The 15,994-nt window shown below is 33.8% G+C and overlaps 2 protein-coding genes across 2 annotated transcripts; one reads left to right on the forward strand and one right to left on the reverse strand.

The window, feature by feature from the left end:
• Window positions 1–273: 273 nt before the first annotated feature.
• LOC119254468 (olfactory receptor 4P4-like) lies at window positions 274–1,203 on the reverse strand. The gene has a single exon (XM_037521568.1). The coding sequence runs from the start codon at window positions 1,201–1,203 to the stop codon at window positions 274–276; it is 930 nt and encodes a 309-aa protein (XP_037377465.1).
• Window positions 1,204–9,363: 8,160 nt separating this feature from the next.
• LOC119254288 (olfactory receptor 4C11-like) lies at window positions 9,364–10,299 on the forward strand. Its single transcript, XM_037521405.1, has one exon. The coding sequence runs from the start codon at window positions 9,364–9,366 to the stop codon at window positions 10,297–10,299; it is 936 nt and encodes a 311-aa protein (XP_037377302.1).
• Window positions 10,300–15,994: the final 5,695 nt, after the last annotated feature.

The following is a 15,994-nucleotide window of genomic DNA, read 5'->3' on the forward strand; positions in this document are numbered from 1 at the left end:
AGCTTTAGCAATCATCTTTGGCTTGGTCAAACTGAAAGAACACAGTTCATAAACTAAATGTTATTAGTGAATATAGTAATATATCATTTAAATCTGGAAGTAGTTGACCCCTTTGAAGTACAGATTGGACTCTGAATGACAGTCACTTGCATCTATTTTCACAGATTGTCCTCAGTCATTTAGATCTCAGGTTTACATGCTCTCTATAATAATCCAAATGATAAGTGCCCTATATACACGTGATTGAAAAAATGAAAATGAAGAGCATCCTATTTATTTAAATTCTGAATGTGTTGTCTTAGACCATGTCTTTCGAATGGCGATTTTCATCTCCACATTTCTCAGGGTATAGATGAGAGGATTAAGCATGGGGGCAATCACAGTGTAAAACACTGAGATTTCCTTATCCTTGTTCTCACTCCCTGGAGGTAGAATATAGATATAGATACAGGGCACAAAGAATAAAACCACAACCATTATATGAGAACTACAGGTTGAGAGAGCTTTGCGCTGCCCTGCGGAGGAGTGTGTCCTCAGATGATATAATATGAGTATGTAAGAAACTACTAGCAACACGAAAACCACAACCACCACGATCCCTGAATTTGCAATCATTAAGATATTAACAACACGAATATCTTTGCACACCAATTTCAACAGAGGCTTCACGTCACATACGTAGTGATCTATCTGATTAGGGCCACAGAAAGGCAAATGCAGAATCACAAGCAGGAGAGCGATAGCGTGCAAAAAACCCACAATCCAGGCCGTGACGATCAACAGGTTACACCTGTGCCGGTTCATGACCACCATGTAGTGCAGGGGCTTAACTATGGCCACGTAGCGGTCAAAAGCCATGGACACTAAGATGAATATTTCTACAGCTGCTAGTAAGTGGCCAGTGAAGAGCTGAGTCATGCAGTTGTTATAGGAGATGTTTTTTCTCGCTGCAGCTAGGTCCCGGATTAGCCTGGGGATCACGGTGGAGGTGTAGCAGAGGTCCATGAAGGAAAGGTGGCAGAGAAAGTAGTACATGGGCTGTTGAATTAGATGGCTGCAGGTGATAGTGAATAGGATGATGAAGTTCCCCATCAAGACAGCCAGGTAACAGAGCAGGAATAAAAACAGGAAAATGAGCTCTATTTGTTTATTTTCCCACAGCCCTATGAAAACAAATTCTGTGACATTGTTCTGATTTTCCATGAGGTTGAGGTGACTCCAGAGCATAGTACAGAAATTCAATTCATCTGAAATGATAGAAAACATAGGCATAGTAAAAAGAAGTTTTGAGTTTTGGAACAATTGATACATTGAAAAAATATGGGTCATATGGTATTTATTAGCATCTTAATCTTGTATATCCTTTTTACATTAAGGCCATCATTATTTATCAGGTGATATTGTATGAGACATTTTTGTACCTGCAAATCTTCCAGATATTTTGTATGTATTTAACTCACAGCAACCCAATAGTTACTGTTCTGATATTCATTTTACGTTATGGAGACACAAAAAATTGGAAGATTCCACTAACTGTACCAAAATCTCCATTATATTAAGTAACAATCTAAGATATGGACTTGGATCCAACACCATTTCAATGCTCTTGATGATTGCCATATTGTCTACTGACCAAATAAAATGCAAACAATTTTCTCTATAAAAAGATGGGAACCTACATCTCTTCTGCCTGGATAACTTGAACCAAGACTCTTCCCTTCTTATTCTGTGTTAGTGCATATATAAAGCCCCATCACATTTGAACATTACTTATTTCATATGGAATAAACATTTGTTCTTGTGAAAACAAAATTAAGGCTCCTAATGTAGCAGAAAAAGCTCAATTAGTTGATAATAGTTTAGTGACTGTCCTTAGCAGTCTTGGTCAAATTTCAGGTAGGAAATTGACAAGTGGATATATTGCTGGACATCTGATTTAGAAAAATAGGTTTTTGTTATATAAAAGCTGACCATTTTCCTAAGAAAAGAAAAGACAAAAAATAGAAACAGTTTGGAGGTTGCTGTTGAAATGTTATAACACCTTAGAGATTTAGTTGTTTTTGGTTGCCTTATTGAGGAACATAATGTGCTTACACAAAGACATGGTTGGTCTATGTGGAAACCATTACCTTTCACCCATAATAAAATATCTTTCACAGCAAAATCATGGGTTCCTGTAGATTGTTAGTAGCAGTGATTTTTTTTTTGATATTACCATTGAGAAGTATGTGTACAGGGTAACTCCTTATCTAATGGGTCTAATTTAGAATGTTTCCTAAACTTTATACAAACCTCGGCATTTCTTAACATTTGATTCAATCTTCTCAATTTATAATAAGTAGACATCATTTAGTAAAACACAGGACCAAATGGAAGAGCATCCTTCAAAGCAGTGCCTGTAGAATCCTCTGAGAAATAAGCCTAAGACAGAAATATCCCATTGTGTTGTTAAACCAAGACTTCTGCTCTTTGTTTATCCCCATACACATACAAATTTAAAAAAAATACAAAAACTTGAATGTCTTGCTTTCTTCTCTCTCTGTCTCTTTCTCTCTCTCACTTTGTCTCTCTCCCACAAGTACACACACACACACACACACACACACACACACTCACACACTGCTTCCAAACACAACAGCATATATTTTTAAGTGTAATAGGGTTTTGGAATAAAGAGACCAGAGTCCAACTTTTTACATACCTTTCAATTAGTTTCTTCCAAAAATATCTTCTTTAAAAATTTAAATTCTTTAAGGAAAATCTTTGTGAGGATGTGTTAGTAAAGACATGTCAAATACAGTTTTATCTGAATAACTAAATTACATTTAAATAAGATTATTGGGAAGTGAGATGGGGGACATGAGGTAATAAGGATAGTATAAAATCCATCATAGGCAACTTGATGACTGTTCTGTTTAACTACCACATCTATAATTAAGAACATGTGTAAAATTGAAGTATGAGCTTAATTATATGATATACTTAAAATGTTTAGATAATGCAAACTAAGTAATAATATAATCCACTCTCTTTTAATGTTTCATGTACCAGCCATTTTATCTTCACAATAACTGATGAAGCATATATGATTGTATTACTATCTCTGCTTTGCAGACAAGGAAGCTAGAACCCAAGGTCACAAAAACACTAAGAAGAAATCTGTATCAAAACACTTTCTGTATGATTTGAGGCTTATACTCTTTTTCATTACACTTAAATATCTCTCCCAATTACAAGAAAAGTCTCAAGTCTATTAGCTTAGAAATTATCATCCAGATTTTCTTGAATGCCTTCTCTTGAAAATAACCACCAATAAAATTATACCGGAAGAATTTAAATCTGAAAGTTTGAATTTATGAAGATCAAACTTTTATATAAAATAAGCACCATTCAAACTCCCAATTATTTTTGCTGTTTGTACACTAATCATAATGCTCACTCCTTTAAGATTTACGATTTTACATCTCTCAAAATGTCAAAGTGATCCTTCAAGTTGGCTACTTTCCTTTTTTCTATGGTTGTGCTAATAATGCACAGCAAACAGTTCTGAAAAGTCTCTCACTCTCCCGTGAATCTTCTATCCAAAACTTCTTTTAAGGAAGGAATTGTTGAGAATATATTGAATTAAAAGGAACAGGAAGGACCAGAGGGAAAATATCCCCCAGACATTTTACAGGAGCCAATGTGTATAGTTATAATTTGAGAAACGAAGCCAATAACATTAAAGCAGTCACATAGATGGCTAGGGGTTTACCTTTTTTCTTTATCTCCTGAGACTTATAGCATAAGTGATTCAATCCTGTGAAACATTTTAGCACTAATAAAATATCATGGATATTTTTTTTTTAATCTCTGCTTTCCTGGAAAAATTTCCCAAAGGCTGATATTTATCATGCTGCATCATAGCTATTTCGTGTATGTTGATATTTTCATCATCTGATTATGAGATGCTTTGTATTACAGGACATTATCTAGTATTATAGTGTTGTTTAGAATTGGAAAGTGCCAAAATGCATGATCATTTTACCTTTATCTTATTTATGTTTTGTTTCTGTGAGTTGAAACAAAGGAAACAATTTGAGTTAAGCATAGTCCTTAATTCATAGCAGATGTTTCTCATGAGTCCGTGCATGGCCCTCTGAAATTTTATTTTACTTTATTTTATAATCTTTCCCCTTTTGCATTGTGCATATTCACTTCCACTGTGCCTCAGGACACAGATGATATATTCCCCTGTAGGCCTGAACACAAACCCCATGGTTGGCTACTGCGTTCAACACACCATATCAGGTGTCCTTAGATTCCTTTATGTCTTTTATATAACAGAAAAAAACGTAAATTGGGTGTTCAGCATAAAGTTTGAAATGAGTATCAGAGATGGATTTTAGTAAAGAAGACAGGATGACCCATTTTGTGGATGAAGTCAGCCTCTTTCCTTGCCACTCTTGTCCTCAATAGACTTATAAATAAGGTGGCCGTGGGGATAGAATGAAGGTTATTATTTCACTTAACAATATGGATCTCTATACATGAAGACCTTCATGGCTATAGCCACCACTGGGTACCCAATCTGCTAGTAGTAGAAAGCAGCACTGTGTCCCCTAAGACACCATCCCTGGGGATTTCAGCTTGGTTCAGGTAGTTTACACTGTAATTTTTTATTCATGGAAGCAGTAACATTTTATTTTCAATGACATAGATACTAGCTCTGGATATGGATTTTCCTTCCCTGCTTGCAATGTTTCTCTCAAAACTACCACCTGTGTATTTATATAATATCCATCCATCAAAGATTTATATAATATCCATCCATCAAAGTATTCCACACAGCATTTTTTTGATAAAGGAGTGCACTTCAAATAAAATGATTTGCATTTTAAACAACTGTGAATGAGTGTTCCTTTTTCTCAGTGTCCTCAACAATATTTACTATTCCAGGCTTCTTGATATAGGACATTTTCACAGGGATAAGGTGATGTTTCATAGTGGTTTAATTTGCATTTCTCTTATAATTGATGTTGAACATTTTTTTTTAATGTGTCTATGGGCCATCTGTGTGTCTTCTTTGTAGAAATGTCTATTTAGGACTTTTGCCCGTATTTTGATTGGGTTCTATTTTCACTGTTGTTTTTGAGTTACATGAGTTCTTTTTAAGTTTTGCAGAATAACTCCTAGTCTGATGTATGAATGCAAATATCTTTACACAGTCTGTTGTTGGGAATTTTAATAGATACCATCTATGTTGAAAATGGAATGGAGATTTTTGAAGACAGAAAATGGAAATACCATGTAATTCCACATTCACACATCTAGGTGTTTACCCAAAGAACATGAAAATTATATGCTTCCCTATATTCATAGCAGCATTATTCACAATAACCAAGACAGGTATTAATCTAAATGCCTATCAACAGCCATGTGAATTTAAAAACAAACAAACAAACAAACAAACAAACAGTGATGTAACCTCAATGATTATTAGGAAAGTTATTTAAAAAGATAAAAAAGTCACTTTTGGGACAAATGTATAGATCTCAAAGTGATTATACTAAGTGAAATAAGTCATAACATGAAAGACAATTGGATGAGGCTTCACTCAGTTTTGAAATATAAATTACCAAAGAAAACAAACGAGCAAAACATAACAAATTAACTTAGCCTCTGTTGAACATGTAGTGGTTACCAGAGGAGAGAGGTAGAGAGAGAGAAAGTGGTTAATATGATAGGCTATTGCCACTGGACCTTTGGCGGAGTGTGTGAAGCCTATGTACACTGAGGTGTGAAGTTGCACTCTCTAAGTTATATACTTCTCTAAATGAGTGGTAAATTAATAAAATTTGAATTAAAAAATGAAGAGGAAACATAAGCCAATTTACTTATGGAATTAATTGATCTTACCATATTTCTCATCGTCCCAAAGCACTTGGTCTAACAAAATGGTGGACTGACCTTTTCAAGAGTGAGTTACAGTATGAGGTAGGTAGTAATAACTTACTGGGCTGGGCAAGAGTCTTTAGTGCTCTAGAATCCAATGTGTGCTCTAAATCAGCACTTATGTGAAGATGCTTTTTTCTGCCATAGCCAGAATTAATGGATCCTGTAATCAAAGGGTAGAAATGCAAGTGGCACCACTCACTACTATCCTTAGTGTTTCATTTTCAACATTGTTGCCTCTTATTCCCATGAACTTATGTTCTGCTTATCTAGAGAGCTTAATTCCAGGGAGAAATATTTATTCTAGGAGACACAACACTATTCTATCATACTGCGAGTTAGGAGTTAAGGCTGCTGCCTGACCACTTCAAATTCCTCAGGCCTCTGAATCAATCAGCAAAAACATAAACTACTTCTCTGTCTGGAATGCTTGATCCTGACAACCACACTGAAATCGCATAGTGACAGTTTCCATAGCTTTTCTTGTGTTTTGATGATATTACAGAGAATTGAGAAAGAGGAATAATTTGAAAGGAAATCCCTAGGTACAGCCCAAACTTAAAAGGAAAACTTTGAGGGCAGTGTATCCACATAAATCATTTGGAATATTTTGTCTACTCTCCTCTGTATATTTAGTAATTCAAGTGTTTATATAATTATGACTCATGGATATTTAATTTCTGGCTGGTTATATTTCAAGTGAATATTATTTTTTATGACTGCTTAATTTTTTTCTTCTATTTTGGATATTAAGAGTTCTTTCAATTTATCCCTGTGTCTTTTGGACATATCCTCATCACTGTGGAGTATGTGAGTGAGTGTGTACGTGTGACTGTGTCTGTGTGTTAGTACTTCCTTTCTTTCCAGCACTGTAAGATTCTCCGTTCATTGATAGATTCTTTCCTGATCTAGAATAATTGACTTTTTTTAAAAGAAGCCCTGTCATATTAGAGAATGGTATTAGAAATGAAGACCTGGGCTTAGATGACCATCAGTTTTTATTTTAGTCAAAGGATGTCATTTATGATTCACATGAACATCTCTAATTGCAATAATAAGTCACCATTTTTATAAGGTAATAAGACATTAAATATTAAGTTCTTTATTAAATGTGGCTCATACTCCTTAGTTGGAAGGGAAGTGACTTCAGGGAATGACCTTCCCCAGACTCCTATATTTCCCATCATTCATGTTTAAATATTCCTTAAGGGAAGGCAAAAAAGAAGCATTTCCCAGTCAAGATCCTGTGTGAGAGTGGATTTTAGAACACGTCTGAGGAATCTGGGATAATCTTAGCCTGACTGCTGGTATGCAAAGAGCCCTAAACTTCTTCATGAAATCAAAGATGTCTTGGTCCCAGATATTCAGACAGAATATTAGAAGCAACTTTGAAAATTTCATATGAGTAAAGACTTTCCAAATTACCTTTGGGGAAAAATGGTTAACTTATCATCCTTCATAGCTTCTTACTAAAATGGATACAATTGTGTTGGGGTTAGCATAGTTGCATTTCATACTTGGAGAAAATAAATCTGACCAACAGAATGTCTGAGGATTTTTTAGAAGTGCATACAATCTAAATAAAGGAGATGGAAATAAATGATAAGCACAGAAGTTCCTAACAGGAATGGCCACCACTAGGTAAGTTCTAGTGGTTGATGGGTGTGAAGGGCATATGTTCGTGAAATGGTAGAAATGTGTGTGAAAGAAATAGCATGTTTGAGTATTTTAGGGAAGGGTCTGTAGTGGTCATGATTTTAAGTGGATGTAGTAAGGAGCTGGCTTCCCATCTCAATGCTAACTGAACATAGAACAATGCCAACGACTATTGAATTTTATCTATGGGAAATTATCATTTCATTCACTCAACCCATACTTATTATTAAAAACCTACCCTTTCCTGGTTGTTTAAATTAAGCAGTGGGCAGATAGAAATTGTGTCCCTTATGTCATTCTTATCTATGTCATTTGTATATATATTATTCCTCTATATATATATTCATTTTATATATTATATTATATGTTATATGTTGTATGTTATATATATAAATGGGAATTAATATAATGTAAATTAATATATTTAACTTATATTTAAATAAATTATATATAAAATATATAAGCTATATAAATGTCTATCTCTGTGTCAATAGAAAGACACCTTTTTATAATATGTAATTCTTAGCAACTTCTTTCATATTTTCACTTTGGTTTGCTGAAGTTTTCACAAACACCATGTGTTCAAAATCTATAGGTCTTCAGGTAAACCTTCAGGTGATGGCAGTGTGATGGGCATGATATGGTAAAGAGAACTGAGCTCTTGAACAGTCTCAGTAGCTGACTCACAATCCAGCTCAAATCCCTAAATGTTAATGTTGTCCTAAAAATTTCATTATCCCTCCAGCCTATATCAGAAGTCAGTTGCTATGCATCAGTTTTATGACAGTGTAAAAATCAAATCACCTTCTAAGATGAATTTTTAAAGTTTTATTTTTAAAGCAGCATAATTATGGTATGTTTTTCAAATGTTACTTATAGGACTGATTTATAAAATAGGTTATCATCCTAACTATGATACCAAAATGCAGTTTCTCCAACCCTGAGAAAATGAATATTGTGCTATTTTTGGTAGTCTGCTAAAATAAAACTAACTTACATAATTGTATGTATGTGATGTGAATGGAAACATTACCATCCTAAGCAAATAATTCTGATCTCTTTCACTTTATAACAAAATGTAGAAACCATTCACTACATTTACATCTATATTGTATTCACCAGTGATGGTACAGAGTCCCATGACTGATTTATTCAGCTCCCTATAATGGGCACTGAAGTTGCTTCCTTCCTTTGAAACCATGGAGACTATTATCAATAATTACTTTTGTGCCTGTGAATGAGGAGTATCTTCATGGATTCATTAGACCTATGTCTATGTCTAGTGTTAGTGTAATAGTGTTCATTTTGAATTCACCCCCTAAAAGGCTGTATCCATCAAATTCCTACCAAAAATGTATGGGACCAATTATTTCCAATATAACTTTCAGCCATATCAGTTAAAACACATTCATCAAAAAGATCACTTTGCTAATCTGATTTGTTTAACTGTAAGTGAAGTGGAACATCTTCTCACATAATTAATTCTTTATTATAAGAAGGATGTTACATACTCATATCAAATGTTCATTAATACCTGAAGGATCATTAGTTTTTCTTATTTATATATTTAAATTGTATCCATAAATGATTGGGTAAATAGATAAAATTTATTACTACTTTATTTAAAAAATATATAGCAGGTAACTGACTCTCCATGGCATTTTCATGATTGAGCATATTTATTTGACCTCCAAATATAGTCATCATTTCAATTTTCTTTCCTTTGTAGATTAACTATATTTAACCTGTACTTTCTCATTATCAACTGAAACAATGCAGCCAAATAACAGTGTCACTGAGTTCATCCTGTTAGGATTGACACAAGATCCTATGAGACAGAAGATGGTGTTTGCAATCTTCTTTATTTTCTATGTGGGAACTGTTGTGGGCAATTTGCTGATTATAGTGACCATCAAGTTCAGCCGGACACTCGGGAGCCCCATGTACTTCTTCTTATTCTACTTGTCCTTTGATGATTTCTGCTTTTCAACATCCATAGCCCCAAAACTAATTGTGGATGCTCTCTCTTCAAAAAAAACTATATCTTACAGTGAATGTCTGACTCAAGTCTTTGCCCTACATTTATTTGGTGCCATGGAGATCTTTGTACTTGTCCTCATGGCAATCGATCGCTATGTGGCCATCTGTAAGCCCTTGCATTACCCAACCATCATGAGGAGACAGGTCTGCATCATCCTGATTATTTTTGCCTGGATAGGGTCTTTTACACATTCTATAACACAGATTATTATGGCCTTGAGATTGCCTTTCTGTGGACCCAATTTGATTGATCATTATTGCTGTGATCTGCAGCCCTTGTTGAAACTTGCATGCATGGACACTTATGTGTTCAATCTGCTGTTGGTGTCTAACAGTGGAGCTCTTTGTTCAATTGGTTTCATGTTTCTGATGATCTCATACATTGTTATCCTGCATTCACTGAGGAACCACAGTGCAGAAGGAAGGAAAAAAGCTCTCTCCACCTGCACATCCCATGTTATTGTAGTGATCTTATCCTTTGGGCCTTGTATATTCATATATGCACGTCCTCCAGTCATTTTCTCCACTGACAAGATGATAGAAATATTTTATACCATTGGAACACCCTTTCTTAACCCACTCATCTATACACTGAGGAATGCAGAAGTGAAAAATGCCATGGGAAAGTTATGGCAAATCAAAATTACCTCAGACAGTCAGATGAATTGACAGCCTTAGTACATTATTTATCAGTCATTATTTGACTGACTCTCTACAGATATCACATATTAGAGTGTATTTCCTCACTGACCCATACAATCTAATCTAATGTACCTATTCCTTACATTTTTCTGTGACTTTGATTTAATTAACTTCATAATCAAAAGATATTTTGGATGGTCTCAGCAATGACTGTTGTATAAAAATTAAAAATTATATATGAATATAGTTTCTCCATGGAACAGAAACAGGTGCAATTAATGAGGAAACTTAACCCATGCCACATGCTGTATATTTGGAAATACTACCAAATGGTGACTTAGTATTATTTATTTCATTTATGTATACAGTCCATAGATTTTCCTTCTAATAAAAAATAAGGAATAATAACATATATTTGTAAGCAGCAATCTCTGTAACAATCCAAAGAAGGAGGCACTGCAATATCCCTATTTTACAAGTGAAAAAAGTTGACACAAAGTGAAAGTTATCAAAACAGATATATTGAAAGACAATAACGAGAATCTCATGTCTCAGATTACACTCTTGACAGTTATTTTACACTATAAAATTCTCAATGATGATAGAAAGATAAGATTATTATACTAGTAGTCTTTTATTAACCCTGATATTTTGCTTGGGACAATATGTATCACTGAACATCTATACTCATACTTATATATTATATATAATTAATTAATTATCTATAACTAAATTCTAATGGTTTCATTATAACTGCTCAACTTTATATGCCATAATTGATGGCAAATATTACTTTTAACAGTATAGTATTTTATTGGATTCACACTATACAAGCAATGGATCATTTAAACTCTGAATGATAAGTAACAAATTTTACACCATATTTTAACTTTCCTTGGAGGCTTTAGAACACATATAATCATCTTAGCCTGCTAACTCACTAGAAAGTATGATTACAAAAAAAAAATTAATATTTCATTGTGAGGCAGGATTTTCAATTTTTAAAATAGTCATATGTATAAAATGTTTGTTAGCAATAGCTTGTATAAGGTGCTATACTATCCAGTTAAAAATATTGAAAAAAATAATAAAAGTAAATGAATAAATTAAGAAATTATAGAGTAAATAAACAGTACAGGAAACAAGAGGTTTTTTTTTTTTCTATTTTTAACTGAATCAGACCTCTGAGGATAATTTTAGGTAAGTTTCTTGAAGCAACCATTTGTTTTAATTCCTGTTTAAAATGAAGAATGAGAAGGAAATTACAACTGAGTTTCTCAGTGAATGAACAATTTATTTATCTTGATAGTCTCCATATTCTCAGTAAAAGTTCATCATCTTATAAATGTGGACTGTTTGTGTTGTATTTCTTTGTTAATAACATTACATTTTGCTAACATTTAATTACCAAAAACTTTTAAAATATGGTGCTTCATCTACACACAATACATTTTCAGTGTAAACATATTCCTTCTGTACTTCACTATTTATCCACAAAACTTTTTTAACCAAGAAAGATAACAGACACAGTGATAGTGACCAAGCTCCAGTGGTGACAGAAGAAGATACCAGATCCTCCCTTCAGAGTTCAGGTTTCATTGAGAGACACCAAGAAAATGACAACATAGTATTATTAATAAGACAGTGGAAACTCAGGGTGCTATGAAAGCAACTTTGAAGGACACCTAACAAAAATGTAAAGGGTAAAAAAGGGCTTTGTAGGTTAAAAGATATCAAATATGACTTCCAAAGATTGAGAAGAAAAAGGCAAATAACAAAGAGAATAGGCATGAGTTGATGTGAGCATTCATAGAACAGGGAAAAGGTAACAAATCTCAGGAGTTGAAAATAATGTGTAAGAAACATAATCAATTTAATATGGTTCTGAGTATTAATTCAACCATTCATTCAATAAAAAACTTATTGAACATCCATTGTGTGCCAGGCAATTTGCTGGACACTGAGCTTCTAGATCAATGGAGCAGACTAAAGAGCTAAAATAAACCCAGTGAATTTCAACAACAGTGCAGATACCACTCAATAGCAGATTTTTCAATAAATGATTATGGAAAAATCAGTTATTCACATGCAAAGGAATGAATGTGGACCCTTAAATTATACCATATGCAAATAAACTAAAAATTTGTCCGAGACCAAACAAAGAGCAAAAAGTATGTAATACTTTGAAAACATAGTGGCAAAAATATTCAAGCATAGATTTGGCAATGATTTTTGAAGACTAAAACACAGACAACAGAAAAACAAACAGATCAACTGGATTACATCACAGTTAGAAATGGGTATGCAGCAAAGAGAACCATCAACAGAATAAGTTAAACATTGGAGGAGGAAATTCTTACAAATGTCTATTTGATATGTGAATAATATCCAGAGTATAAAAACAATTCCTACAACTTGAATTTATTTAAATTCAAATTTTAATTTTAATTTAACAATTCAAATATTAAATTGACAAAAGACTTGAATAGATATTTCTTTAAAGGGCATATAAACACATGAAAAATGCATGAGACATTCATCAAAATTATGCACCACTCCTAAGAATGTAAAATGGTATAGTCACAATGGAAAACAGTATAACATTCTTTAAAAAGTTAAAAATAAATGTATGAGGTGATACAGCAAATCCATGTCTGGGTAAATACCCAAAAAATATCTGAAAGGGAACTCAATGAGATACTGTCATATAATGGCAGCTTTGCTCATTATATCCAAAAATGAAGTAACCAAAATATCATTATCACATAAATTGATAAACAAAATGTACCATACATACAATGAAATATTTTTCAGCCTTGAAGAGGAAGGTGGTTTTAATTAATTAATTAATATATTTTACATCATTGTTCATTTTTTTAAAGATTTATTTATTTATTTATTTATTTATATAATCACTGGGTATAGTCAGAAGCGTGGGAGGGTGAGAGAATTCACCAGAGCCAGAGCAGAGAGCAGAACAGGCAGACTGTCGAAGTACACTGCTGAGGGGAGCAGCAGGCGGCAGGAGAGGTCTGTGCGACATGTGGGACCCTCGCACAGTGGCTGGGGATCGAACTGGCACTGCAGAGGCTGCAGGTAGCTTCGCAACTCAGTTGTCAACCACTGCTCCACCAGGGAGGCCCTCATTGTTCATTTTTGTACAGTGTATGCTTTCTCCTCTCTGGTGTAGACCCAGTAAAATTTCCACCACCCATTCACCTGTTCACCATCACCATAGTCCCTTATGTTCTTCCCTCACTGTTTTGATCCCTCTCCCTCCTCCTTTCATGAAGAATGTCTCTGATTGATAGTTGCCTATTAATTTTGGTTTATTTATTATTATTTTTCCTGATCCCTTAATTTGTTTCCCTCTGTTCCTCCTATAAGTAAAATCATCCTATATTTTTCTTTTTTCCTTCTGGCTTATTTCAATGAGCATAATCCCTTCTAGCTCCACCCATGTTGCTGTGAGTGGCATGAATTTATTTAAAAAGAAGGTGTTTCTAACACAGACTGAAACATGGATAACTATGAGAACATGTTAAATAAAAATAAGACATTAATTTTTAATGAATTCTAGGACAATGTTATACTTACAGGGAAGTTGAGAAAATAATACAAAGAATTTCAACAACATACCTTATGTTGTTGAACATGAGATTCCTCTATTATTAACTTATATTAGTAGGTATATTTGTTGTGATTAATTAGTGTCATCACATTATTATTAACTAGACTCATATTTTAATCAGATTCATTAGTGTGTACTAATGTCATTTTTCTTATCCAGAATTTTACCTATCTCATCACATTGCACTGAGCATTCAGGTTTTCTTGAAATTCTCAAGACATGCTGCTATAAACATAGGGGTTCAGGTGCCTATTTGAATTAATGTTTCTGTGTCCATTAGGTAAATATCTAGGAGTGGAATTGTTGGATCACGTGGAAGCTCTATCTTTAGTAGGTTGAGGAATCTCCACACAGCTTTCCATAGTGATTGGACCATTTTGCACTCCCACCAGCAGTGCAGGATAATTCCTTTTTCTCCACATCCTCGCCAACATTTGTTGTTGCTAGTTTTTTTAATATGTGCCATTCTCAGTGGTGTAAGATGGTATCTCATTGTAGTTACAATAGCTAAGCTATGGAAACAACCCAAATGCCCCCCAAAAAATGACCGTATCAAGAAGATGTAGTGCATATATGCAATGGAATATTACTCAGCAATCAAAAAAGATAAACACATGCAGTTTGCAGCAACATGAATGGAGCTGGAAGGGATCATGCTCAATGAAATAAGCCAGAAAGAAAAAGAAAAATACCAGATGGTCTCATTTATAGCAGGAATTTAAAAAACCTGAATAAGGGACCAGGAAAAAGACTAATTAATACAAAGTAAAAATCAAAATCAACAAGCAACTATAGACCAGAGACACACTACGGTGGGGGAGGGGTGGGGAGAGGAAGGATTAGGGTCAAAATAAGGGGGGATGCAATTGTATTGGGGAATATAACCAAAATGAAAATGCATACATTGTGCAAAAATGAAAACTGATGTATATAAATGAAAATTATATAAAATAAAATATTAAAAAAGAGAGTTTGAAAGCAGAGATTTTAGTAAATAATAGCAAATTCTTTGTCTATTTCCCCCTATTTGTTTAGTAATTTCTTTAGTCATTAATATCATCATAACTCATTGACATTTAATCAGGTGATATATTTCAATTCTATATTATTTATTTTGTTACCTAGTTTTGTTTCCATCTATAGACTTCAGGAACCCCTTTAGTAGTTTCTTGTGTTCTTTTGCCACATCCTCATTGTTATGGAATGTTTGTGTTTTCTGGAACTTCCTTACTTTCTAGCACTACAAAATTATCCAGTTCATTCTGTATATTTCCTGTCCCAGACCTAAAATTAGTCATTTCATCAAAAAGATCTGATCATTTTATTGGACAATGATATTTGAAATCAAGACCTGGACACTAGATGACCATCATTTTTTTTTCTTTTAGTCATAGGATGTCATTTATGAACTCTATGAATATCCTTGACTGGAAGACTGGGCCACCATTTGTTAAATAGTGTAATAGGATAAATTGGAGTTAATTTCTTTATCACATCTGTCTCATGTTTCTTAATTGGAAGAAAAGGGACACTTTAGGGAATGACCTTCCCCAGACTCTTTATTTTGCATCATTCATGGTTAAATACTCCTCCAGGGAAGGCAAAAGAGAAGCATTTCCCAGTCAAAATCCTGTGTGAGAGTGGAATTCAGAGAGTGAGGAATCTGGAACCATGTTAGCCTGACTGCAGCCATGCAGATGAGAACCTAAACTTCAATTTGAGTTCAAATGAACTGTGGTTTAGCTATTTAGAGAGAATTTTGGAAGCACTTCTAAAATTCTCCTTTGACTAAAGGGTGACTAAATAAACTTGTGAAGAAAAGAGGTCAATTGAACATCTCTAACTCTGCATGCATTCTTAGAAAAACTGGTAAGATTTATATAGGGTATTTAAATAGTTACATTTCATATCTGGAGAAAATGAACTTCATCAATAACCCAGTGCTCAGATAATACATAAAAAAGAGTTGTGAAAGAGAAAGTTTATACAATTTTTCTGAAAGTCCTTTATAATCTAAACTGAGAAGATGGAAGTAAAAGACAAGTACAGAAGCTCCTGATAAAAATGACCATTACAAGGTAAGGGCTATTG

Source organism: Talpa occidentalis, unplaced genomic scaffold, assembly GCF_014898055.3.
Source record: "Talpa occidentalis isolate TD23 unplaced genomic scaffold, MPIMG_talOcc4v2.1 talOcc4.3, whole genome shotgun sequence".
Taxonomy (NCBI): Eukaryota; Metazoa; Chordata; class Mammalia; order Eulipotyphla; family Talpidae; genus Talpa; species Talpa occidentalis.